Source organism: Stegostoma tigrinum, chromosome 10 (genome assembly GCF_030684315.1).
Source record: "Stegostoma tigrinum isolate sSteTig4 chromosome 10, sSteTig4.hap1, whole genome shotgun sequence".
Taxonomy (NCBI): domain Eukaryota; kingdom Metazoa; phylum Chordata; class Chondrichthyes; order Orectolobiformes; family Stegostomatidae; genus Stegostoma; species Stegostoma tigrinum.
In genome coordinates, this window is record NC_081363.1 from 79,219,767 (window position 1) to 79,244,421 (window position 24,655).

The 24,655-nt window shown below is 43.3% G+C and overlaps 1 protein-coding gene and 1 long non-coding RNA gene across 5 annotated transcripts in view; both read right to left on the reverse strand.

Annotated features, from left to right (window-relative positions):
- Nucleotides 1-11,250, reverse strand: part of LOC125455894 (uncharacterized) — a 69,401-nt gene extending 58,151 nt beyond the window's left edge. The window contains exon 1 of the long non-coding RNA XR_007248335.2: nt 11,129-11,250. This is a non-coding gene — a long non-coding RNA (uncharacterized LOC125455894). The remainder of the gene's footprint in view (nt 1-11,128) is intronic.
- Nucleotides 11,251-15,580: 4,330 nt separating this feature from the next.
- Nucleotides 15,581-24,655, reverse strand: part of rpap1 (RNA polymerase II associated protein 1) — an 83,823-nt gene continuing 74,748 nt past the window's right edge. For all 4 annotated transcript variants that reach the window (XM_048538344.2, XM_048538345.2, XM_048538346.2 and 1 more), the window contains 2 exons: nt 17,299-17,355; nt 15,581-16,450 (listed from right to left, as the gene is read on the reverse strand). In XM_048538344.2, coding sequence (XP_048394301.1) covers nt 16,295-16,450; nt 17,299-17,355 — 213 coding nt within the window. In that variant the 3' untranslated portion in view covers nt 15,581-16,294. The remainder of the gene's footprint in view (nt 16,451-17,298; nt 17,356-24,655) is intronic.

Consider the following 24,655-nt stretch of genomic DNA (forward strand, 5'->3'; position numbering starts at 1 on the left):
GAAGGCAGCTCACCACCACCTTCTCAAGGGGCAAGTAGGGACAGGCAAGAAATGATGGCCAGCCAGTGATGCCGACATCTCACAAATTAATAGAAAACAAAAAATTTCATCTTCACAGTTCACAATATTTCCAAGTAACTGTTCACCTGCATATTTTGAAGTCATGCCTCATGCAGCCAAGTCAAGGTCAATGATATGTCTTCAAAACATATCAGCATATACCCACTGCCAATCCTTAGCAAACGCCACCATAACACTTTCTTCCATCAACAAAACAACTGTTTCTTCTCAGTCAGCAACCTTCACGAGAGCGGTGGAGCTTCTCGTCAAAAGGAAGAAGGTAGCTTACATAAGGTGGAGGAAGCTAGGGTCAAGCTCAGCTCTAGAGGATTACAGGCAGGCGAGGAAGGAGCTCAAAAATGGTCTGAGGAGAGCCTGGAGGGGGCACGAGAAAGGCTTGGCAGAACGAATTAGGGAGAACACAAAGGCATTTTACACTTATGTGAGGAATAAGAGAATGGTCAAAGAAAGAGTAGGGCCGATCAGGGATAGCATAGGGAACTTGTGTGTGGAGTCTGAGGAGGTAGGGGAAGCCCTAAATGAGTTTTTTTGCTTCTGTCTTTACGAAAGAAACGAACTTTGTAGTGAATGAAACCTTTGTAGAGCAGGTGTGCATGCTGGAATGGATAGAGATAGAGGAAGCTGATGTGCTGAAAATTTTGTCAAACATTAAGATTGACAAGTCGCCAGGCCCGGACTAGATTTGTCCTCGGCTGCTTTGGGAAGCGAGAAATGCAATTGCTTCGCCACTTGCGAAGATCTTTGCATCCTCGCTCTCCACTGGAGTCGTACCTGAGGACTGGAGAGAGGCAAATGTAATTCCTCTTTTCAAGAAAGGAAATAGGGAAATCCCCGGCAATTACAGACCAGTAAGTCTCACGTCTGTCGTCTGCAAGGTGTTAGAAAGGATTCTGAGGGATAGGATTTATGACCATCTGGAAGAGCATGGCTTGATTAAATGCAGTCAACACGGCTTTGTGAGGGGCTGGTCATGCCTCACAAACCTTATCGAGTTCTTTGAGGATGTGACTAGAAAGGTTGATGTGGGTCGAGCTGTGGATGTGGTGTATATGGACTTCAGCAAGGCATTTGATAAGGTTCTCCATGGTAGGCTCATTCAGAAGGTCAGGAGGAATGGGATACAGGGGAACTTAGCTGTCTGGATACAGAATTGGCTGACCAACAGAAGACAGCGAGTGGTAGTAGAAGGAAAATATTCTGCCTGGAAGTCAGTGGTGAGTGGTGCTCCACAGGGCTCTGTCCTTGGGCCTCTACTGTTTGTAATTTTTATTCATGACTTGGATGAGGGGATTGAAGGATGGGTCAGCAGGTTTGCAGACGACACAAAGGTTGGAGGTGTCGTTGACAGTATAGAAGGCTGTTGTAGGCTGCAGCGGGACATTGACAGGATGCAGAGATGGGCTGAGAGGTGGCAGATGGAGTTCAACCTGGATAAATGCGAGGTGATGCATTTTGGAAGGTCGAATTTGAAAGCTGAGTACAGGATTAAGGATAGGATTCTTGGCAGTGTGGAGGAACAGAGGGATCTTGGTGTGCAGGTACATAGATCCCTTAAAATGGCCACCCAAGTGGACAGGGTTGTTAAGAAAGCATATGGTGTTTTGTCTTTCATTAACAGGGGGATTGAGTTTAAGAGTCGTGAGATCTTGTTGCAGCTCTATAAAACTTTGGTTAGACCGCACTTGGAATACTGCGTCCAGTTCTGGTGGCCCTATTATAGGAAAGATGTGGATGCTTTGGAGAGGGTTCAGAGGAGGTTTTCCAGGATGCTGCCTGGACTGGAGGGCTTATCTTATGAAGAGAGGTTGACTGAGCTCGGACTTTTTTCATTGGAGAAGAGGAGGAGGAGAGGGGACCTAATTGAGGTATACAAGATAATGAGAGGCATAGATAGAGTTGATAGCCAGAGACTATTTCCCAGGGCAGAAATGGCTAACACGAGGGGTCATAGTTTTAAGCTGGTTGGAGGAAAGTACAGAGGGGATATCAGAGGCAGGTTCTTTACACAGAGAGTTGTGAGAGCATGGAATGCGTTGCCAGCAGCAGTTGTGGAAGCAAGGTCATTGGGGACATTTAAGAGACTGCTAGACATGCATATGGTTACAGAAATTTGAGGGTGCATACATGAGGATCAATGGTCGGCACAACATCGTGGGCTGAAGGGCCTGTTCTGTGCTGTACTGTTCTATTTTCTATGTTCTAAGTGCAAGCTGCCACTACCACTTTTGTTCTATGTGTTTCAACTTTACCAAAAAATCTGTAATGTACCACTTTATCAAATGACTTTTGGAAGTTAGTGTACGCTAAATCAACTGCATTACGCTCATCAAACCCCTCTGCCATTTTAATGAATCCACACACTGGATGTCATTACTTAATCCACACTTTACTTAATCAAGTGACTATCAATTTTGCCCTACACTATTGTTTCTTAGAAGCTTCTCCACCATCCAGATTTAACTGACTGACTGCAGTTTTGCAATTACCTTCACACCCTTTTTGTACCAAGTGTGTAACATTTGCAATTCTCCAGTCCTCGAACAACATCTGTCATTTGAAAATCCCACCCTTACTTCTATCAGGTGCTTCAGCTGCATTCCCAGTCCTGGTAACAACTCAAAAATACTAACCATCTTTTTAACACATCCTCTGTAACAATTTTTAGTCCATCCTGTGACTCATCTGTTTTCTCTTCTGCTATGACTTTGGCAGGATCGTCTCCTTTGGTGAAGGCAATGTAAAGTATTCATTTAGTAACACAGCTATTTCCTTCTGCGTAGATCCACCTTTGATCCCTAATCAGCCTGGTTTCTTCGTTGGTTATTCATACAGAAGATTTTTCAACTCCCATTTATGTTGGCTGCCAGTCTCTTCTCATACTCCATATTTATTTCCTTTTTCTTTTAAGTGTTGTATATTCTGTCTACTTATCACTTGCACTATCAAACTGACATTTAGCAGATCATCTAACTCCCAATCTCTTCCATTACCCAGGGAGCTTCAACTCTAATTGCATTATCATCTCTCTTGTGGGAATATACCTCGACTGTACACGCACTAGTCATCTTTATAATTGAAACGAATTAGCTTTGAGTGAAAAGTTTGTATGTTGCCACATCTCAGGTACAAAGGTTTTTGGGTTACGAGATCTTAGGAAATAGAAAAATAAAAGGTCCAGCATTGCTGGAATAAAAAGGTCAGAACAACGTTCTTCCAACCCGACCATGCTGCTACCTAGCCTCCGGCCTACACTGTGCCCTGGCTCCAGACTGCACCGGGCTTCATCTCAAGGATCATGAAGCTGGGACATCACTATGGAATCACCTTAAGACTGGGAGAACAAGCTGAGACCATGCCAGGCTGTCACATGCCATCAGAAGACTGCCACGCCAAGCTGAGAGGATGCCATGCCAGGAGAAAGGCTTATTGTCATAAGGGCTTTGCTTGCCAATGTCTGATTGCCAATTTACTGAAGGCAGACTTGTTCTCAGCCCACTGAAAATGGCCCTCCCCAGTTAAGTAACTTTACTCTGGATTGCTTTGTGTTCCTTTCCAAAGGAAACTCAAATTTTAGGATATAATGATCACCATCCCCCAAATGTTCCCCTGACATCACTTGACGTGTCTGATTAACCTCACCCCCCCAAAAACAGGTCCAGTGATCCTTCCTTCCTTTCTTAGCAGAAAAATACTTAACAAGAAAATTCTCCTGAACACACCGTGGAAAATACTCCTTCAACCCTTCTCTGCCTTGGGTTGCCAAGTCTCCAAGATTGTCCGGGAGTCTCCAGCAACCAAAATGAAACTTCCAGACATTGCTGCAACTAAACTCTGGAGGAGAAAGCAAAGACAGAATTAAATTGTTGTTTTCCTTTCAGCACTTTATTTATCGATGAAAATATGGAAGATGGAAAAGGAAAGCTGGTCGAGTGAACCATTGCAAATTGAAAAATGTATTTAAAGAGATCGCCCCACACCTTGGTTGTTCCTCGGTCCAGTGTTCGCAGGGCAGCCTGTTTCCATGAGCATGAAAGTCATCAGTACAACCTCAATCCCAACCTGTCCAACAGTCACCAGCACTGCCCCACACGCATCTTCACACTGTTCCACCGATGCCGCCCCTGCCCCCACTCTGCTCCAGCAATGCTGGCCTCCCACCCTCAGCCTCATGGTCACCATTCCTATCCAAACCCCCACCTTGCTCCGCCGTCACCATCGCCAGCGCCGCTCCCATCCACCCACACCCTGCCCCACAGTGACCAACATCACCCCCAGCTTTCTCTTGTGGTCACTGTGACCCCCCCCCACCTTTGTCAATATGGCTGTTTGTGGCAGGAGGTCAAACCTGGGGGAATATGTCAAACTAGGGTTCGCAGCACCCAGGGCTCACGCTCAAGCCAAGTGCCCACACTCAAAGCTGTCTCTTTCACCTCCCCTCCATCCCAAACTAGGATGTATTTCCATGGGGCTCTAGATTAGATCTAACAAACAATGGCTCACAGAATTAGTGACAAATGAGCTAAATTCATAGCAAACTGCAGGAGATGATTAAAGACAATTAGGTAGATAGGTTCTGGGGAAAGGGAAGGCAGTGGTAATTGGATAGCTAGGCAGTACAATCGTAATGGATTATTATGGCCTCCTTCTATGCTGCAAGATTCTACAAAGTAGATAAGGTCTGTTTTGAGCAGCAGGAACTGATGGTGGATGAACTGATGAACTTCTTTTGATTGGCAACATTCAATAGAATAAAGGTGATATGCTACTAATTTATCCAGTACACCAGAAATCGACTGATACAGCGGAATCTGGGGACATTAAAATACACAAGCAAAGGAATAGCAGATAGTGATAGATGATATAATTCTATAGGTGAAGACTAAGCTGTATTTATACAGGATGTTAACATGGAAAAAAGATCTCAAGATACTTGCCAAAAGAAATAAAGCCTTGTATTTATATAGCACTTTACACAACTTCACAACATCCACTTTACAAGCAATCTGTAGAGGAGTTGACATTGAAATCTAACACAAGTAATTAATGCGTCCAGATCACACAATGTGATAAATAACATGAGCATGTCTTTTAGTGATAGTAAGAACTGCTGATGCTGGAGATAACACAGTGTGGAGCTGGAGGAACACAGCAGGCCAGGCGTCATTGGAGGAGCAGGAGAGTTGATGTTTCGGGTCGGGACCTCTGAAGAAGGGTCCCGACCCAAAACATCAGCTTTCCCGCTCCTCCGATGCTGCCTGGACTGTTGTGTTCCTCCAGCTCCACGCTGTCTTTTCGCGATGTTAGTTGAACAATTAAACTCCACCAAAAACCTGGGAAGAATTTCCTGCCTTTCTTCAAAATATTATTAATGGGTCGTTCATGACCACCTTTGGGAAGACATTCACCCAAAACACTGTATCCGTGACAGTGTCTCATTTTGTCAGCACTGCGCTGGAATGTTGTCCTAGACCTGAACAACTTTTGATCATAAACAGAATTTCTATTTATTTGGACACCAAGTGTTGGCACTGGTTCTGGTGTTAATACCTCAAAGCACCTCTATACATAAACCTAAGTTGGTCCAAAACTCTGATACCTGTCTCCTAACCCACACCAAAATCCTTTACCCCTGTGGGACACACAGGCTCTTGGACCAGAAGCACTTGAATTTTAAAATTATCACACCTTCCTTACTCTATAACCTCCAACTTTGGCTTTTCTTCTGGACTACTCCTAATCTAAATTCTTGGTGTTCCTGCGTTCCTCTGCTTCGGCCCAAACTCTGCAATTTCTATCAAAACATCTATGACTCTACCTCTGATAACACTGCTGTCAAGAGCCTTGGGATGTTCTACTGCAATAAAATCACCATAAATGCAAGATTTTATTGTTGTTTTACTCGCCCCAATTACCATCCTCATTATCTCATTCCAGCTCTCCTTGGCCACTTAAAACAATCGCTTCCACCTGATCCTGACCCTTTTGTTTGCTCCTCTGCCTCCCTTCCCAGAGGAAAACCTAGCTAAACTTACAAATACTTCAAAATGGAGCTCCAGCACATCAAGGACAATAATTTCCGAGTAGCCCTGCTTTGTTTCCTGACTCTGTAGTCACTCAAGAACTGTTAAATTTCTAATTTACGGTTGCCTTGAAATATCATCAATAGTTTGCCTTTGGGTGTTTCAAAGCATTTTTGGTTCTACTTTTGAGAAAACAGATCTGAATTCATTTCACACACACTCGATAGATCGCAACTCTCAATGGGGGAAAGTTTGCTGTTGTTACTAATTGTTCTGTGCAGTGCTGTATTCTGTGTTCAACAGTGACATCTGCAGCTTAACTTGAGTAAACACTGTGTGGAGCTGAAAGAACACAGCAGGCCAGGCAGCATCAGAGGGGCAGAAAAGTTGACATTTCAGATCTGAAGAAGGATCCCAACCTGAAAGCTTTTCTGCTCCTCTGATGCTGCCTGGCTTGCTGTGTTCCTCCAGCTCCACACTGTGTTATCCAGCAACGGCAGTTTTTACCATCGCTTAATTTGAGGGAAGCTGCTTTAGAAATCGCGGGAGCAAAGTTGTAAACAATTTTTTAAAACAACAGAATATAGAAGAAATGAACTTGCATTCACATGATCTATGGCCTCAGTAACATTTGTGCCACTCAAGAGCCTAGTAAATGACCATTTTCAATGAGAGAATCTAACCATCATCTCCTAAACACCTAACGGCGTTAACCTCATTGAAATCATCCATTATCAACATCTTAGGGGTTAGCATTGACCAGATTGAATATGACATGCTCTTCTTTAGATAAATGGGAGAGAAAACATTTCAATGAATCACAGGTTTGGTCATGAGGGTCCAAACAGACACAACAAGCAGTAACTGGAAACTTGAACAGTAGCAGTAAGACACCATCATTATTGTGTTTACCAGCTCTCCTCATAAGATACCCAAGGTGCGCTAGCTGTGCTAAGCAACAATCTGCAATTATATAGCACCTTTAATTCAGCAAAACATCCCAACATAACTTAACAGCATGAACAGACAAAGCCAGATGTCAAGTCACATCAGAAAATGCAACGTCAAGTGGTTTGGTCCCAAGTTTTGAATGTAGAATAAAAGGTGGTAAGGTTTTGTAGAAATAAATTCAGAGCTAAAGGCCTAGGCAGCTACAGCCACTAACAGTGAAGCAATGAAAATCTTCTAGAGCCAAAGGAGGCAGTGAAGTAGTGCTAATGTTATTGGACTAGTTATCCAGAGTCCCAGGTTCATGTTCTGGGGATGTGTGTTCAGGTCCCACCATGGCAAATGGTGAAATCTGAATTCAATAAAACAAATTTTAAAATTAGTCTAATGGTGACCATGTAATAATGATTGTTTAAAGAAAAGATTATGTATCTGGTTCACTATCTGCCATCCTTACCTGATCTAGTTTACATGTGTTCCACAGCATTGCTGCCGATTCTTGAATGCCCTCTGGGCAATTAGGAATGGGCAATAAAGCAATTCCCACTTTCCGTGAATTAGTAATAAGAAAAATAAAATTGAAACAGCACCTATGCACAGTACTTGTTGACTGAATTTTCTGCAATTGTTTGAAGTGATGACAGATAATTCAGTTTAAGAGAGATGATATTCCTTCCACTGAATACCAAATGCACATATCACATTCACACATACATTATAGGGAAAGAGCAAGCCGTGCGAACGCACTGTACATAAATATTCTGACTTAAAACAACGCCCAGCAGAGTTGCTGAGAAATCCTTCTAAATTCCACCAGAGGTCAGCAAACCCTTGGCATTAAAAGAGCACAACAGTTCCACATCATGCTGATGTAGGCTCCTCCAATGTGTCAAGCAATAAATTTTTGCTTTGGGCTACAAATACAGAGGTTCAGGGGAGGAGCAAGATCTTGACAGGACAGATGCATTCAGGAAGCTTATTTAAAGAAGACATTGGGATGGTGACACAGTTAGAGAGAATAAGGCGTCCAGTTAGCAAGAGACTAAATTGAGGGAGAACAGCTATGCTCATTCACCCTTCTCTTCGCCAACATAGCTAGCTCAAAATACATGTAAATTCAGATAAGTAAGAGCAGGCATGAACAATATACTTTCTTGAAAAATAGTGTGTTTTTATCTCATTATTTTAACCTGCAGCACATTCACATTATCGAATAAAATTCCCTCTTCTCCAGGACACGTTTCAAAGCACCACCACCACCCAAGGTAAACAGCACTGTTCACTGTTGAAATGAGCCATATGGCAACAGTGTCCCATTAAGGGAGTCAGAAGATAGCAGAAGAACAATCAAACAAACTTTGGTGTTAAAGAGATAACAAGGTGTAGAGCTGGATGAATGCAGCAGGCCAAGCAGCATCAGAGGAGTAGGAAGGCTGACGCTTTGGGTCTGGACCCTTCTTTAGAAATGGTGTTCAAGAGGTAGGTTTTAGGGAACATCTCAAAATGAGGGTGAAACAATCAGAGAGGTTTAATTCAGGAATTTCACAACTTAGTGCCCAGGTACCTGGAGCTGCAATCACCCATGGTGAAGTGATTACAAATCGGGAATATACAAAGGACATGGCTTGACCAACACAGAGATCCCCAAGGCTGTTAAAGCTGGAGGAAGTCCAGAAGTAGGGAGAAGTGAGGCTACAGAAGCATTTGAACATGAGCTTGGGGGGGGGGGGGGGGTGGATACACAGTTGCACCAAAAGTAAGGGAAATAAGACGTAGTGAGAGTTAATATATGGGCAGGTTATGTAGGGTTATGATGGGAGGCCAGTCAGGAGGGCATTAGAATGGCCAAAGATGTGAAAAAGCTTGGTTGCCTCATCATTCTCATTGGTAATGGTGTCGAGGCTTGCGGGGGGTTGGGGGGGGGGGGGGGCGGCATTGTGGGGAAAATGTGTCACAGCTCCTACCTTGATCATTCTCCAATGCTTGCTGCAGCGAGGTACAATCAAGGATGTCTTAGTGAGGTTACTTGCCAGTGCACCTTGTCATTAGACAAATAACCTGATCAATTATGTCGTTGGTGCATAGCTAGACTGCTGGACGTTGCAGCATTTGACACACAGCACTCAAGTCTGTTCACACGATATATCTATTACCAAAACAGACCTGCAGGTTACAAGCAAAACGCATAGCAAAGAGGTGCATGAGCTAGAATGCAATGAAAAATGTGATTGGTCTAGTGGACAGAGTGGATGTTGTAATATCAGATCCTGTTGCTGCCCCAGTCCTGAGGTCAGTGCCAACCTTACCATGCCTCATGCTGGTTGAGTCAAGTTGATGGACAGTGTTGGAGATGGGTACGTGGACATCCATGAAAGTACAAAGAGAAAAATAAAATGCAAATAGCAGGGAACTGATTGGTTAAATGAGTGGGCAAGGGTCGACGAGATGGGGTACAATGTTGGTAAAAGTTAGGCCATCCATTTTGGTAGAAATAACAGCAAAATGGGCAATTATTTAATCGGTGAAAAATTGCAGCATGCTGCTGTGCAGAGGCACCTGGGTGTCCTTGTGCACAAATCACAAAAAGTTGGTTTGCAGGCACAGCAGGGAATTAAGAAGGCAAATGGAATATTGCCCTTCATTGCTAGAGAGAAGGAGTTTAAAAAGAGATAGGCTATACTGCAGCTGTATAGGGTGCTGGCGAGACCATACCATGTACAGTTTTGGTCTCCTTACTTGAGAAAAGATGTATTAACACTGGAGGGGATGCAGAGGAGGTTCACTAAATTGATTCCAGAATTGAGAGGGGTGGCTGATTAGGAAAGATTGAGTAGATTGGGGCTATAGTCATTGGAATTTAGAAGAATGAGGGCAAAATCTTATAGAAACATATAAAATTATGGGGGAAATAAATAAGATATAAGCAGGGAGGCTGTTTCCACTGGCAGGCTTATGAGGAGAAATTGAGTAGACTGGGACTATACTCATTGAACTATAGAAGAATGGGGGGAGGTGCATCTTACAGAAACATATAAAATTATGAAGAGATTAGACAAGAGAGAAGCAGGCGGGTGACACTAGAACCAGGGGGCATAGCCTCAAAATAAGGGGGGAGCAGATTTACGAGTGAGTTCAGGAGGAACTTCTTCACCCAAAGGGTTGTGAATCTGCGGGATTCCCAGCCCAGTGAAGCTGTTGTAGCTACTTCACTGAGTGTTTTTACGACACATATAGATTTTTGAACAGTGAAGGAATTAAGGGTTATGGTGTGTTTAAGCGGAGCTGAGTCCACAAAAAAGATCAGCCATGATCTTACTGAATGGCAGAGCAGGCCCGACAGACCAGATGGACTACTCTTGCTCCTATTTCTTTCTTTATTTAACAGAGAAAGACATTGACCAATCCCTGGTCCCCAGCATCAAACAACTATTACTATCCAGTATGCTCTGATCCATTTCCTACCTTGTGCGTTTGTGTGTGTGTCTGTCAAACCACTTAAAATGAGCTATGCGAAACTGGCATGGGGTGGGGGTAGCTTGACTGAGGTAGCTTTGGACTAAACGGTAATTACAGCAACTCAATTCCCACCAACAGAACAGGAGGTCAGCGTCAATGTCAATACTGGGTGTCCTTGCTGTTGTTTCTTCCTCGTCGTCCCACACTCCTCCATCCCGCAGCATTCCATTCACACTCCTCTCACCATCCCTCTCACTTCCTGGCTCACCAATAGCTGAGGGAGTACAGCAGTTACTGAGACGGCAGATGAAAAGCAGGGAGGGCCCTCTTTGAGTACTCTTCTGAGTCAGCAGTTTTACAATTTGTTTTAGGGGCAGCAGGCTGCTCCACCAAATAAATTCGAGTGAAGCTATTATCCGAGTCCTGTGGCATCACTAGAGGTATTGTCACAGGCACTGGTGACTGTATGGGGTGAGGGTACAACCCTTTGCAATTGTAGTGACAGCAAACTCAGGACTCCATCATTAAGTATTTAGCACTGAGTCTGCACCTTCAGCCACCGTGACTATGCAGGAAGGTTATAATCTCACTGAGATAACTTGAATAATTGAATAATTACTTACATTTCAGACTTCTGTATCAGATTGGTATCAGGTTTGGCTGTAACACTGATTCTTGTTCGAATTGCTGTGCCCCATCTGGGTTGTGTGACACTCTCAGAGCCAGCGGTGGTGTGTTCATATTACAGACGTTTACAATGTGTTATTGCTTTGGGAATTTGGACTCTGAGGTATAAAGGGCTTTGGTTTACAGCCAAACAGGTTGAATTTTATTTCTAATGAAGTCAAAGTCAAGTACGCATGTGACTTCAACTAAATGATTTAACAAGCTTCCTGATGAGTGTGTGTTTCGGCTCGCTGTTGGCTTCAGCTTTTAAGATGCACAGCAAACACAAGTGACCATGGGTCACAAGCAGGTTAGGTTCAGAAGGTTCATTCCAGCAGGAGGACAACTTTAGTTTGTGGAAATCTCAGGCCATCAGAGCTGGAAAAGAAAAGTCTTGAGCACTTAGTGCCATCAACATAATCAAAATCAGAAAAAGGTCTATGAGTCTCTCAGTGAGAATCGCAGCTGGTGAAGGCACAAAAAAATTGGTGAAAGGAAATGTTTGTGACCTTGTCAGTTCACTAAGAAATGCTGAAGTGAAGACAGAATTGGCACTTTAGTGGGATAGAGCTCTTGTCCTGGTTAGTTCAGAAAGAGGGTTTGAAACTTTCTTTTGCTGTTTTTATGATCTTTCCAAATTGTCAATGTTTTCTTGTTTTTCTTTTGCTTAATAAACCCGTGTTCCTTTTTTAGAAGCACATTGGCAGCCTCTTTTGAATATGTTCAGTGAATTAATGACCATTACACTGACAAATTGCAAAAATAAAACCATTCTGGATTCTGGACACATCAGCTGAGATTGTAACACTTTGAACTTAGGGCTCAAGGCTGAAACGTGAATGCCATGCTGAGGGAGCAACATGTAGTTGGAGGTGGTCTTTTGACTAAAACATTCATCCAAGGTCCTGCCTGCTCTTTTAGGGTATATAAAACTGGCAGGGGAATTTTTTAGATTAGATTAGATTCTCTACAGTGTGGAAACAGGCCCTTCGGCCCAACAAGTCAACACCGCCCCTTGAAGCATCCCACCCATCCCCCTATAACCCACACACCCCTGAACACTACGGGCAATTTAGCATGGCCAATCCACCTAACCTGCACATCTTTGGACTGTGGGAGGAAACCGGAGCACCCGGAGAAAACCCACGCAGACACGGAGAATGTGCAAACACAGTTACCCAAGGCAGGAATCAAACCCGGGTCCCTAGTGCTGTGAGGCTGTAGTGCTAACCACTGAGCCACTGTGCCGCCCCTATTCTGCCCAGTGTCCTATCCAATATTTACCCCTCTAACCAATATCATCAGCACAAGTTATTAGACTGCTGTTTATGGAAACTTGCTGTGTTCAAATTAGATATCATTCTTCTAGCATGACGACAGTAACAAAACATCAAGAGTACACTGTAGAAAAGTACTTTGTGACATTCTGAGGTTGTGAAAGGTGCTGCATAAATTCTTTTTAAATGCTTTCTTTTGTGTCATTGTAATATTGGACATTATGTTTTGCTTTTGGAGGTACGCTTAATGCAGGTGAATGATAACTAACTAGTTCGAACCCTGTGTTAGCACAAAGTGGTCAAAGGTCAGATGCATAATTCCTTGAGCGTTTCAGCACCAAACTAAGAAGCTTCACCTCACACTTTACGCAAGTGGTTTCTTTCCCTTTCTTACACGAGTCACCTTCTGGGATTTGAGCACAATTGCAAAATTATAAGACCATAAGACATAGGAGTGGAAATAAGGCCATTTGGCCCCTCGAGGCCGTTCCGCCATTTAATCATGGCTGATGGGCATTTCAACTCCACTTACCCACACTCTCCCCGTAGCCCTTAATTCCTTGCGAGATCAAGAATTTATCAATCTCTGCCTTGAAGACATTTAATGTCCAGGCCTCCACTGCGCTCCGCGGCATTGAATTCCACAGGCCCACCGCTCTCCGGCTGAAGAAATGTCCCTTCATTTCTGTTCTAAATTGACCCCCTCTAATTCTAAGGCTGTGCCCATGGGTCCTAGTCTCCCCGCCTAACGGAAACAACTTCCCAGCGTCCACCCTTTCTAAGCCATCCATTATCTTGTAAGCTTCTATTAGATCTCCCCTCAACCTTCTAAACTCTAATGAGTACAATCCCAGGATCCTCAGCCATTCATCGTACGTTAGGCCTACCATTCCAGGGATCATCCGTGTGAATCTCCGCTGGACACGCACAAGCGCCAGTATGTCCTTCCAGACATACTGTGTGTGGGGCCCAAAATTGGGCACAGTATTCTAAATGGGGCCTAACTAGAGCTTTATGAATTCTCAGAAGCACATCACTGCTTTTATATTCCAACCCTCTTGAGATAAGTGACAACATTACATTCGCTTTCTTAATCACTGACTCAACCTGCAAGTTAACCTTCAGAAAATCCTGGACTAGCACTCCCAGATCCCTTTGTACTTCGGCTTTATGAATTTTCTCACCATTTAGAAAACAGTCCATGCCTGTATTCTTTTTTCCAAAGTGCAAGACCTCGCATTTGCTCACGTTGAATTTCATCTGCCATTTTCTGGACCACTTTCCTAAACTGTCTAAATCTTTCTGCAGCCTCCCCACCTCCTCAGTACTACCTGCCTGTCCACCTATCTTCGTATCATCAGCAAACTTCACCAGAATGTCCCCAGTCCCTTCATCCAGATCATTAATATATAAAGTGAACAGCTGCAGCCCCAACACTGAACCTTCGTCACCAGTTGCCATTCCAAAAAAGAGCCTTTTATCCCAACTCTCTGCCTTCTGTCAGACAGCCAATCCTTAATTCATGCCAGTAGCTCACCTCGAACAACACCATCCCTCACCTTACTCAGCAGCCTCCCGTGAGGCATCTTATCAAAGGCCTTTTGGAAGTTTAGATAGATAACATCCACTGGGTTTCCCTGGTCTAACCTACGTGATACCTCTTCAGAGAATTCTAACAGGTTTGTCAGGCACGACCTCCCCTTACTAAATCCATGCTGACTTGTTCTAATCCGACCCTGCACTTCCAAGAACTTAGAAATCTCATCCTTAACGATGGATTCTGTAGCAATTATGTAGCAATCAAGTTAGCTTTTACACTGAGCGTTGAGAAGATTCAAACTCATTCCACATCTAAAAATTGAAATCTAAAAAGGTTACTAGAAGAGGCAGCTCTTCATTTTAATCTTTGACAAGAAACATTAATCAAGTTTAACTCAGATTAGTCAGCAACTGTGCACGCATATGGAAAGCATGATGACACATCCAGGAAAGGCAAAATAAATTCGATCACCATAAGCGAGTATCTGTGGCACTGACATAAAATTAAAGGTGCATCACTGGCTCACAGTGTCAGTCTCTTCTTAGTCTCAGCTCTCCCTAATCCTGTGTTCTCCTCCTGCTCCCATTCCCCCCAACCGACTCTCCAAGATCTTTCACTTCTTCACTCTCCACTCCCATCAGTCTGCCAATGGTGTCCACGCCTTCAATCCTGACTTTTGGGCTCCCTCTCTAAATCTATTCACTTGCCCAGCCACAAGTTTAGTCACCCATCCTAATATTTTCTTTGCTCTGATGTTGATTTTCAATGTAATTACACTCCTGTGAAGATGTTGGTTAAAAGCAAGTTGTCAAGGAGCAGAGGCTGATGTTTTCTTAGAGATTCCTCACTAGCCATGCCAGCTGACCAATTTGGAAATGGTTTTTTAAAAAAAACCTAGTTCGGTACCATGACAGCTATTCGGAATCTGGATTTTGTACATCAGTTGAGAGCTTTTAATGAACACTGAGCTTCTCGCTGTCATTCAACGCGCACCACTGCACAGAATCATAGAGAACTAGAAGAGGCCATTCACACCCACGCTAACTCTTTGAAATAGCTATCCAATTAATCCTTTTGCCCTGCTCATCAAGCCCCACCCCTGCTGCCAACCCAGCCAATTTCATTTTATCATCAATTATTTATCCAGTTCTCTTTTCGAAAGTTATTAACGGTTCTGCTTCTGCCACCTTTTCAACCAGCATTTCTACATCCTAACATTCACGTCTTCTGCTCTTTTTGCAAACTTTTTAAAATCGAGTGCTTGATTTATCAACCAATTATCAGCTTCTCAATGGAGACACTGCCCTTAATTCTTCCCTTACCTTCTCTGCTCTAAGGCACATAATAAACCCCCTCCACTCAACACATAACTGAAGTTGCCTCATTCCTGAAACTACACACAATCCAGTAAATCTCATCTGCACCCTCGCTAAGATCTTGAGCCTAAAGCCTTGCGCCTCGAATGGAACATAATTCTCTAGCTAATACCTCACGACACTTCGAGGATAACCTCACCCCTCCCTGTTTGCAAGTGATTCAAACCTTTCCCAGGTCATCCTCCATCATATCCTAAACACAGATGCACACAGATATGAAAGAAAAAGCTGTATAATTTATTCAAAATTAAGTTACACTGGATCTATGGCTCACAGTTCAGATGCCCGATGTAAAATGTCACCCGTGCAAACTGCCTCAACAGCAAGCAACTGCAACCCACAGAAGGTGGGACAAGAAACACTTTGTGCGATTCATGCCCGGCCAGGCCATTCCAAAATGTCCAAATCTTCCTCTGTGAAGGCACAGTTACAAAGTTCATCTGGAGTCTCCAGAAATCGTCCTCTCAAGTGTCGAGAGAGGAAATCAGCTCTTTGAGTTAACACAGCTTCTGAGTAAAGTCGGGCTCAGGCATCCTATCTCATGGTACAGTTAAAACACTGGTGGTGCACCCAGTACTGACGTGTGGATGAGCCCCTGGTCACTAAGGCAAAACCTGCTCTGATAGAAGGGTGTTTGAGGTGGTGGTGGTGTCATCCTGTATGACCTGCTCGTCCAGGGCTCCACCATCAGGCTCCAGGCCCCCGTCGTTGCGGCCCAGGCTGACCGCAAATTAAAACTCACCTTTATAAACAAAAGAGGAGTTCTCAGATGATAAAAGGATTTTTATCAGTCAGTTCAGGTGGACAACTCTCAGCCATTCAACTCAGATTCAGATCTCAGGGCATGTGGGATTCGGGTTCGCATGCCTTACTGGAAAGGCATTTGCTGGACTGGGATTCCCCCCTTCCCTGGTGCCAGCTTCTCACCCATTACTGTGCCTCCAGCCTGACTTCTGGAGCTATAAGGTCCCCAAGGACTTTTTGCATCCACCTGCGTCTCATCAGGGGCAGCTGCTCATACATGTCAAAGCCACAGGGTGACTCCACGTTAGGTAATTTGAAGTGAAGCAGATGTCTTCTCAGTGCCTACACAAGGAAGAGAAAAAAAATATATAAACTATTTCTTTAATAGCCTCAGGATCTCAAAAGGCCTTTACTGTTAATGTTGAAGTGTGGGGAAAGTGCGACAGCCCATATGTGCACAGCAGGACGCCACAAATAGCAAATCATAATGGCTATGTAATTCTGTTTTTGTTTTGTTCAGTATTGAGAGTCAAATAGAGGGCAGATCTTCCCTGCTGCTCCAAACAGTGCCTTTCAAGCACATCAGTCAGAGCAAATGGTGTCAAGATTTAAAATCCCACTGAAAGATAGTATATTGCTAATGGAATTATAGAATAAGCATAGTGTAGAAAGAGGCCATTCCGCCCATCAAGCACACACTGACCCTCCAATGAGCATCGTACCCTGAGGCAGTGACCTAACCTATCATCACGTAACCCTGCATTTCCCATGGCCAATCCCACTAGCCTGCATATCCCTAGACAACAGACAATTTAGCATGGACAATCCTCCTAACTTGCACATCTTTGGACTGTGTGAGCAAACCACAGCACCCGGAGGAAACCCACTCAGACATGGGGAGAATGTGCTAACTCTACACAGACACCCAAGGCTGGAATCGAACCAGAGTCCCTGGGGCAGTGAAGCAGCAGTGCTAACCACTGAGAGGAGACTACAATGCGACACAGAATTCTAAATAAGACAGAACCAAGGTCTTGTGCACAGACAGAACAGGATGTCATGTTTGTACAAGGACAGAACAGTATGCTTTGTCAAGAGGATGCACAGTTCAGTACCCGCTAGCCCACAATAATGCAACAAAGTAATGCAGATGATGGAAATCTGAAATGAAAACAGGAAGAAATACCCACCTCATCCGTTAATAGGTAGGATTTCCGAAGCATGCTCTTCCTGGCAGCATCAAACACCTACAAAACGAAAAAGAATTGTATAAAAAAAAGTGGAAAACATGATGCACACCATCAAGGTTTGAAACATCTCTTTGTGCTAACTGCTTTAACTTTCTATAACTAAACATTCAAGCATTTTAATGGCATATTAAAAATAAACCACTTATCTTTTGGACTTTAATCTACATGATGACTGTACAAACAAACAGAACAATCAGTGACTACAATGAAGCCAAAATGATGGGAATAAAGTCCATCAGGTTACAAATTAGCTACGGTGTATCTTATGCTAATTCTAGTGCAAAATCCTGACACTCTAAATACACTTTCTCTATATTTTGTATACACAGCAGTGCATGCTTTTGAAAGCTAATCGCTTTTGACCGAGTTACAATTTCTTTGTCAAGTGTTTCTCTGCTGTTCTGATTTAGCCCAAAAGACTGACTGATGGGTTGTGACCAGTATTTCAAATAGTCTGCTTTATCTGAAACACACAGGAACCGAGCCTAAACATTACACATCTTGCTAAAGCACTGTGCATTTTTCGGTTTCTGCCGTATGAGCATCAAATTTAATCTTGCATTAGAGATGATGCAAGACATCTAATCCCTGTGGATAGCTGAATCTCACCCTGATAGTATGCCAGCTCTTCTGGTTTGCAAAGATTACATTTCATTCTCAATCTTTTCAAGGCCAAAGTATTGTTCCATTGAACAGACCAGCAATTTAACAAAATTTCCCATTAGCTAATAAATCTGAACTCAATGCGACTGATTACACAGAGTGTACAGTACTAACATAGGCCATCCAGCCTGGTCTTCTATAGCAGCAACTGAACAACTAAGTGGAAGGAGGCTCAACAAACAACTCTATCCTCAATTAAGAGGATGCTCAGCAGATCACTGCCAAAGACAAGCCTCTAACATTCACAACTGACTTTAGCTGTACATTACGAATGATCTACTTCAGCTTTCTCCTGAGATCTACAAGAGCACAGGTGCCAATCCTCAGCCAGTTTGATTCACTATACACAATATCAAGAAATGGTTGAAGGAATCTGCAAGATTATAAGCCCTGACAACATCCCGGTTGTAATACTGGAGAATTACTCAAGCTGTTCCAAGCTTACCAAAGATGTTACAGCGCTATCTAACCAACAAGGTGGAAAATTGGTCCACCCATGAAAGGCGAGACAAATCCAATCCAGCTAACTGCGACCCCCACACTCTCAATCCTTGAAAAGTCATGGAAGTCATCAATGACAGGGCTATAAAGCAGCATTTACTGAACAACAATCTCAATTTGGGGTGGCATGGTGGCTCAGTGGTTAGCTCTGCTGCCTCACAACACCAGGGACCCGGGTTCGTTTCCACCCTCGGGCAACTGTCTGTGTGGAGTTTGCACATTCTCCCCGTGTCCGCGTGGGTTTCCTCTGGGTGCTCCGGTTTCCTACCACAGTCCAAAGATGTGCAGGTTAGGTGGATTGGCCATGCTAAATTGCCTGTAATGTTCAGGGATATGTAGATTATGTAGGTTATAGGGGCATGGGCCTGAGTGGGATGCTCTGAGTGTCGCTGTGGGGCTGGACGGCCTGTTTCCACTCTGTAGGGATTCTATGAATCTGTTCTCCACCGCTTGGTTTGGGTTCTACCAGGGGCTGCTCAGCTGCAGATCTCATCACAGCCTTACTCCATGCATGAACAAAAGAGATAAGTTCGAGATGAGGTCAGAGCAACTGCCCTCAACATCAGGGTGGCATTTCATTGAATGTGTTGTCAAGGAGCTCTGGCAAAGTTGAAATCAATGGGAATCTGCTGGTTGAAGTCAGGCCAGGCACAGACAAAGATGGCTATGGTTGTTGGATCTCAATCACCTCAGCCCCAGGATATCACTGTTTTTCCTGAGGGTAGTGTTCCAGGTCCAACCATCTTCAACTGCTTCATCAATTGCCTTCCCTCTACCATAAAGCAAGAGGATATTTGCTGATAACTGCAGTTTGTAGTACTGTTTGTATCCATAGATACTGAGGCACACAGGCAATAAGGCCTGTCGCATTGAGCTGGTAATTGGCAAGTAACATCTGCACTACAGAAATACCAGGCAATGCCCATCATCTGATGATATTTAATAGCACTAAAAATTGAATCTCTCTACTACCAATATCCTTAGGGGTACCACTGACCAGAAACTGAATTGGACCAGTCATGAAGTGCAGGTCAGAGGCTGGGAATTTTTACAATGAGTAAACACCTCTTGTCACCTCAAAGTCTATCCACGATCAACAAGTCACAAGTTGGGAGTGCGATGGAATACTGTCCACCATCCTGGATGCAACTCCAACACCACTCAAGAAACTCTATCCCATTTCTAAGCCATCCAGCTTGACTGGCACCCCACTCAACACTGTACATGTTCATTCCGTCTGTCATTGGCATACAGAGGCAGCTGTGTCAACTAAGGCTCTTTCAACAGCACCTTCCAAGACTGCAAACTCTACAAAGACAGACAACAGCAGCAGGCACATGGGAACACCCTTATATACAAGTTCCCCTCCTAATTTGGAACCGCATTCCCATTTCTTTGGTGTTTCTGGATTAAAATCTGTTTTACCACTATAGAGGAGACATCAGAGGGAGGTTCCTCATCCAGAGAGTTGTGAGCGCATGGAATAGTTAACCAGTGGTAGTCATGGAAGCGGAGTCATTAGTGACCATTAAGCGACTGCTGGACCTGCACATGGACAGCAGTGAATTGAGGGGAATGTAGGTTAGGTTATTTTTGGATAAGGATTATTCGACGACACAACATCGTGGGCTGAAGGGCCTGTACTGTGCTGTACTTTTCTATGTTCTATGTTCTAAGTCACTCGCTAACAGGGACTGCTGTGATTTAAGATGGGCGATAAAGATTGATCTTGCTAATAATATCCCAAGGACAAATTTAAAAGAAATTGGGCCAGCCCAGTAAACATATTCTTCTAATCCTTCCTCTTTCGTGTATTTATATAGTGTCCCTTTCACAAAATTGCAAATATTAATGCGTAGATCTTAAGTTTCAAATTCTAATGCACTTGCAATAAATAAGTTTCTCCCAAATCCTCTACTGAATTTATTGGAGATTTTTACAAACCTTAGATCTCAATTGTTTTACAAATGGAGCATATTCTCTATGTTGCCCTTACACAACCCTCACTAATCCCAAAGACCTCTATCAGTTATATTTTATGACAGTTAGGACTGAGTATTGCCACTTCAGTCATCAAGTGATCAGAAACAAAGATCAAACACACTGGTGTAGAGAAAAACTCTCACAACATCGTCTCAAAGATAAACCTCAAACCTTGAACCCAGTGTACTTCCACTGCATGTTTGTGCCATTGTTCCATTCTACAGCCTGCCTGAATGTCATGACCAATGTAATGAGCCTGGGCAGCATATTCTTAAGTAACCAAGCTGTCCCAGATTGTATGCTCATTTCAGACCAGGCAGTTAAAGCCACTCTGACAGAGGATTCTCATCTGCCAATTTTGCAAACAAGAAACAATAGCTGCTAGTGCTTCAATAGTTACTGATGTGCTTAGAGCTGTCAGGAATGCAAGCAAAAATGGAACCACACATCTACGGTGTCCCATGCGGCGTCAGGATATTCTAACATGCTTAACAGCTAAACAATGCAGTGGCAGCTCCATTGTATGCAGCAACTTGGGCCCAAAACAACTATGAGATAATGTTCTAAAAGTCAATTTCAATTTTGTTAGTTAAGATACAAGGCCGACTGTAGATCAGATATCGCAGAAAACAAAGTCTTGTACTTCCGTTCACACACACACACACACACACACACACACCCAACCCCGGTCCACTCTAGAGACTTAAGTACAAATTCTGGACTTCAGTTATGAAGGCATTCTGCTCTGACAGTGATTCTGTCTTGTAAATGAGATGTTACATTGAGGTTCTATCTTCTTTCCCTCTTGGGCAGAACTAGAATATCCCATGGTACTATTTTGAAGGCACGACGGGATGTTTTCCCTCATCTCTCAACCAATGTTGCTAAACAAGATTAACTGATCATTATGAGATTGCTGCTGTGCGAATTCTGTGTGGGCAAACTGACGGCTACACTTCCTTTTTACCCATAGTGGCACCACCTCAGAAAATATTTAAACAGTTGTGAAATGCTGAAAATACCATTTGGCTAGGAACGATGCAAGTATTAACGCAAGCCTTTGTTTCCCTTCCATGACAGCGTTTCTACTTCTGGACAGTGTCAGCTAGTCATTACCACCACATTGCAACCTCAATGACATCCTGTGCAAGACACAAATCCACTTCTCAGTTAAAAAATCAAGTTGAGGTGGTGGTCATTGAACTTGCTTCAGAAGATCACAGATAATTGTGCGTGGTGTCATGTTAAGCAGATTAAGTTTGCTCAATATTTTTCACTATAGTATCGATAATTGTAATAGTATTTTATTTGTGTCATTTATCCATCCACTTACCAATTACACCCTAACAAAGGCCATCTGTGTACACACATGCCCTGTCTACAAAAGCTTACACTTTTTGCTTGTCACATTTTCGGTCTAGCTATTTCATTACAAAGTTTAACTTCCTCGTTTATAATTGAGCAACCTGAGTGGATTTGGCACCATGTAGTTGCAAAGTCTGGCCACCAGATATCACTGTACTATCATTTCTCCACAAGCATCTTTTAAAAATTATTACCATTGAATTAACACCAGAAGACCTGGGGCAAAAATGGAAGCATGACTGGCAACAGAGATCACCTTGTTCCTAGGGAACCTTTTACACTCAAGAGTAATCAACAAGTGCTACTTAGTAGAAACTGCTGCTGTGCCTTGGGAACCGAGAGCCATAAACACTCCCAACTTTCAGAAGGACACCTTCAAAGATTAATTGCCACATTACTTGCAAATCTAAAGCTATCAATTGAGCAATTGATTTACCACTGAATGAATACCCTCCTGCATTGCTTTCAATTTTTATTCAATTTTCTTGCCTCCTTCCAGGAGGCTCACAGCCAACAGACACCTCCCAATGCATCAATAAATTCTAAAGCACTAGGCTGAATGATAAGTAAAGTGCTGTTCATCCTTTACTCTTGCACTCACTCACCTGGATTGACTCCCAGTTCAGTGAAGGCTTGAATTTAAAATTACCCTGTTTGAACTGCACCCCCACCCTCTTAGGCTTGTCCCTCGCTTTTGCTGTAGCCTCCTTCCATTCCTACAAACCTCCAAAAATTTTGCGTTCCCCCAACTGAAGTCTACTCCACACCCACAACTACCACCCCTCCAATTCTTCCATGCAGCTGGCTTCTCAGCTTGAAAACGCCCTTCATATATCTCTGCGTTTTCTTTTGTCACTGTCCTCATAGCTCATTATTGTGGTTAAAAACACTCCTGTGAGCACCTCAGCATATTTCACCATGTTAAAGCTGCTAAATAAATCATAAATCCTACTGCACCCCTTACTTCACTCACAAGCTGACACCATAAGCAAGCACCTTACAGTGAGTCCCAGTTTAACCCCAGCCTTAATTTGAAATCTTGCATTACTTCTCAATGAATTACAAATTATTTCAGTGGCCTTTTCTTTATTCATTCACTGCATGAGGGTGTCACTGGCTAGGCAGCATTTATCAGAGATAACAAGGTGGAGAGCTGGATGAACACAGCAGGAAGGCTGACATTTCAGGCCTAGATCCTTCTTCAGAAAATCTAGGTCTAGGCCCAAAACGTTAGCCTTCCTGCTCCATGGCCTGCTGTGTTCATCCAGCTCTACACCTTGTTATCTCAGATTCTCCAGCATCTGCAGTTGCTGCTATCTCGGGCAGCATTTATTGCCCATCCCTAAATTGCCCAGAGGGCAGTTAGGAGTCAACCACACTGCTATGGGTCTGGAGTCACATGTAGGCCAAACCAGGTAAGGATAGCAGTTTCTTTCCCTAAAGGACATTAGTTAACCAGATGGTTTTTTTCAACAATCGGCAATGGATTCACGGTCATTATTAGACTCTGAATTCCAGATATTTACTGAATTCAAATTCCATCATCTGCCACGGCAGGATTCAAACAGAGCATTATCTGGGTCTCTGGATTAACAGTCCAGCAATAATACCACTAGGCCATCGCACCCCCCACCCCAACCAATTTGCTTGCTCAGTATGCAAACTTGGTCAGAAGCCTTTGACCCCAATCACCTCGGAAATATTGAGGGAGCTATCTGGAAGAGACGGGCACTGGAACAAGAAAGTCTAAAATAAATGAGACAGGAGTTCCAGCTTTTATCTTCTTTCCAAGTGCCCCAGGTCCAGTCTGGGTCAATCTTTAACTGTAATAGCCAGCTGGCAATCATTACCAAGCTCAAAATAATCAACATTATTTTCAAAGAGTACAAATTGTCATATGTAGGAACCGTAACAATCAGTCTGCGAACATCAAGAATCTGCCAACAGTTATGCAATAATGATCAAATCAATGATGGTTGAGGGATGAATATTAGCAAGAACATCAGGGAGGAACTTGAACCATTCTTTTTCAAAACTGATCTCTGATGCCTCTCTGAGGAGGACCAAATATATAATGCTCCATTCAAAAAAATTACACTCTTTCTTTCTGATAGGCACTCTTTCGAAGAATAAAACAATCGCCCAGCCAGCTGTTATCACTAAGACAGAAATCAAAATACTGTGGGATGCTGCAAATCTAAGATAGAAACAGAAAGTGTTGGAGAAACTCAGCAGTTTCTTTGGAGGTGGAAAACTGCAAGTTAATGTTTCAGTTCGCAAAAGAATCTTTTTCAGAACTCCAGCTTGAAACTTAAACTCAGTTCTCTGACTATAGATGCTGCCAGTCCCACTGAGGTTTTTCAGCTCCTCTTAACTTTCATATCGTTAAGAGTGGACTTAAATCAGATTCTGTGTTTGTAAACAAAACAGAAGAGTACAATCAAACACCTTGTTGAGTAAAATTAAATAAAATTGTTGAATAAGTTGTTAAGTTTAACTTTGCTGTAGAATCTTAAGCAGAAGTGTGGTTCACAACTGAATGGACATAGGACTTAGGAGCAGGAGGCAGCCGAGTGCCAAATTCCCTTACAGAATTTGTCTTCTAGCCCTTCACCTGAAGTTGCTGAATCCACAGATACAACAGCCATCCAGTATCTCACCCAACTAATCATTCATTACTGGCAGGCAGGTTATTTGGCTATGGAGTATCACTGCTGAGCGCAATCTCCTTCTCAGCCCCAGTGTTCACAAATCTGTGATTGATTAGCAACGAGGACAGGGCTCA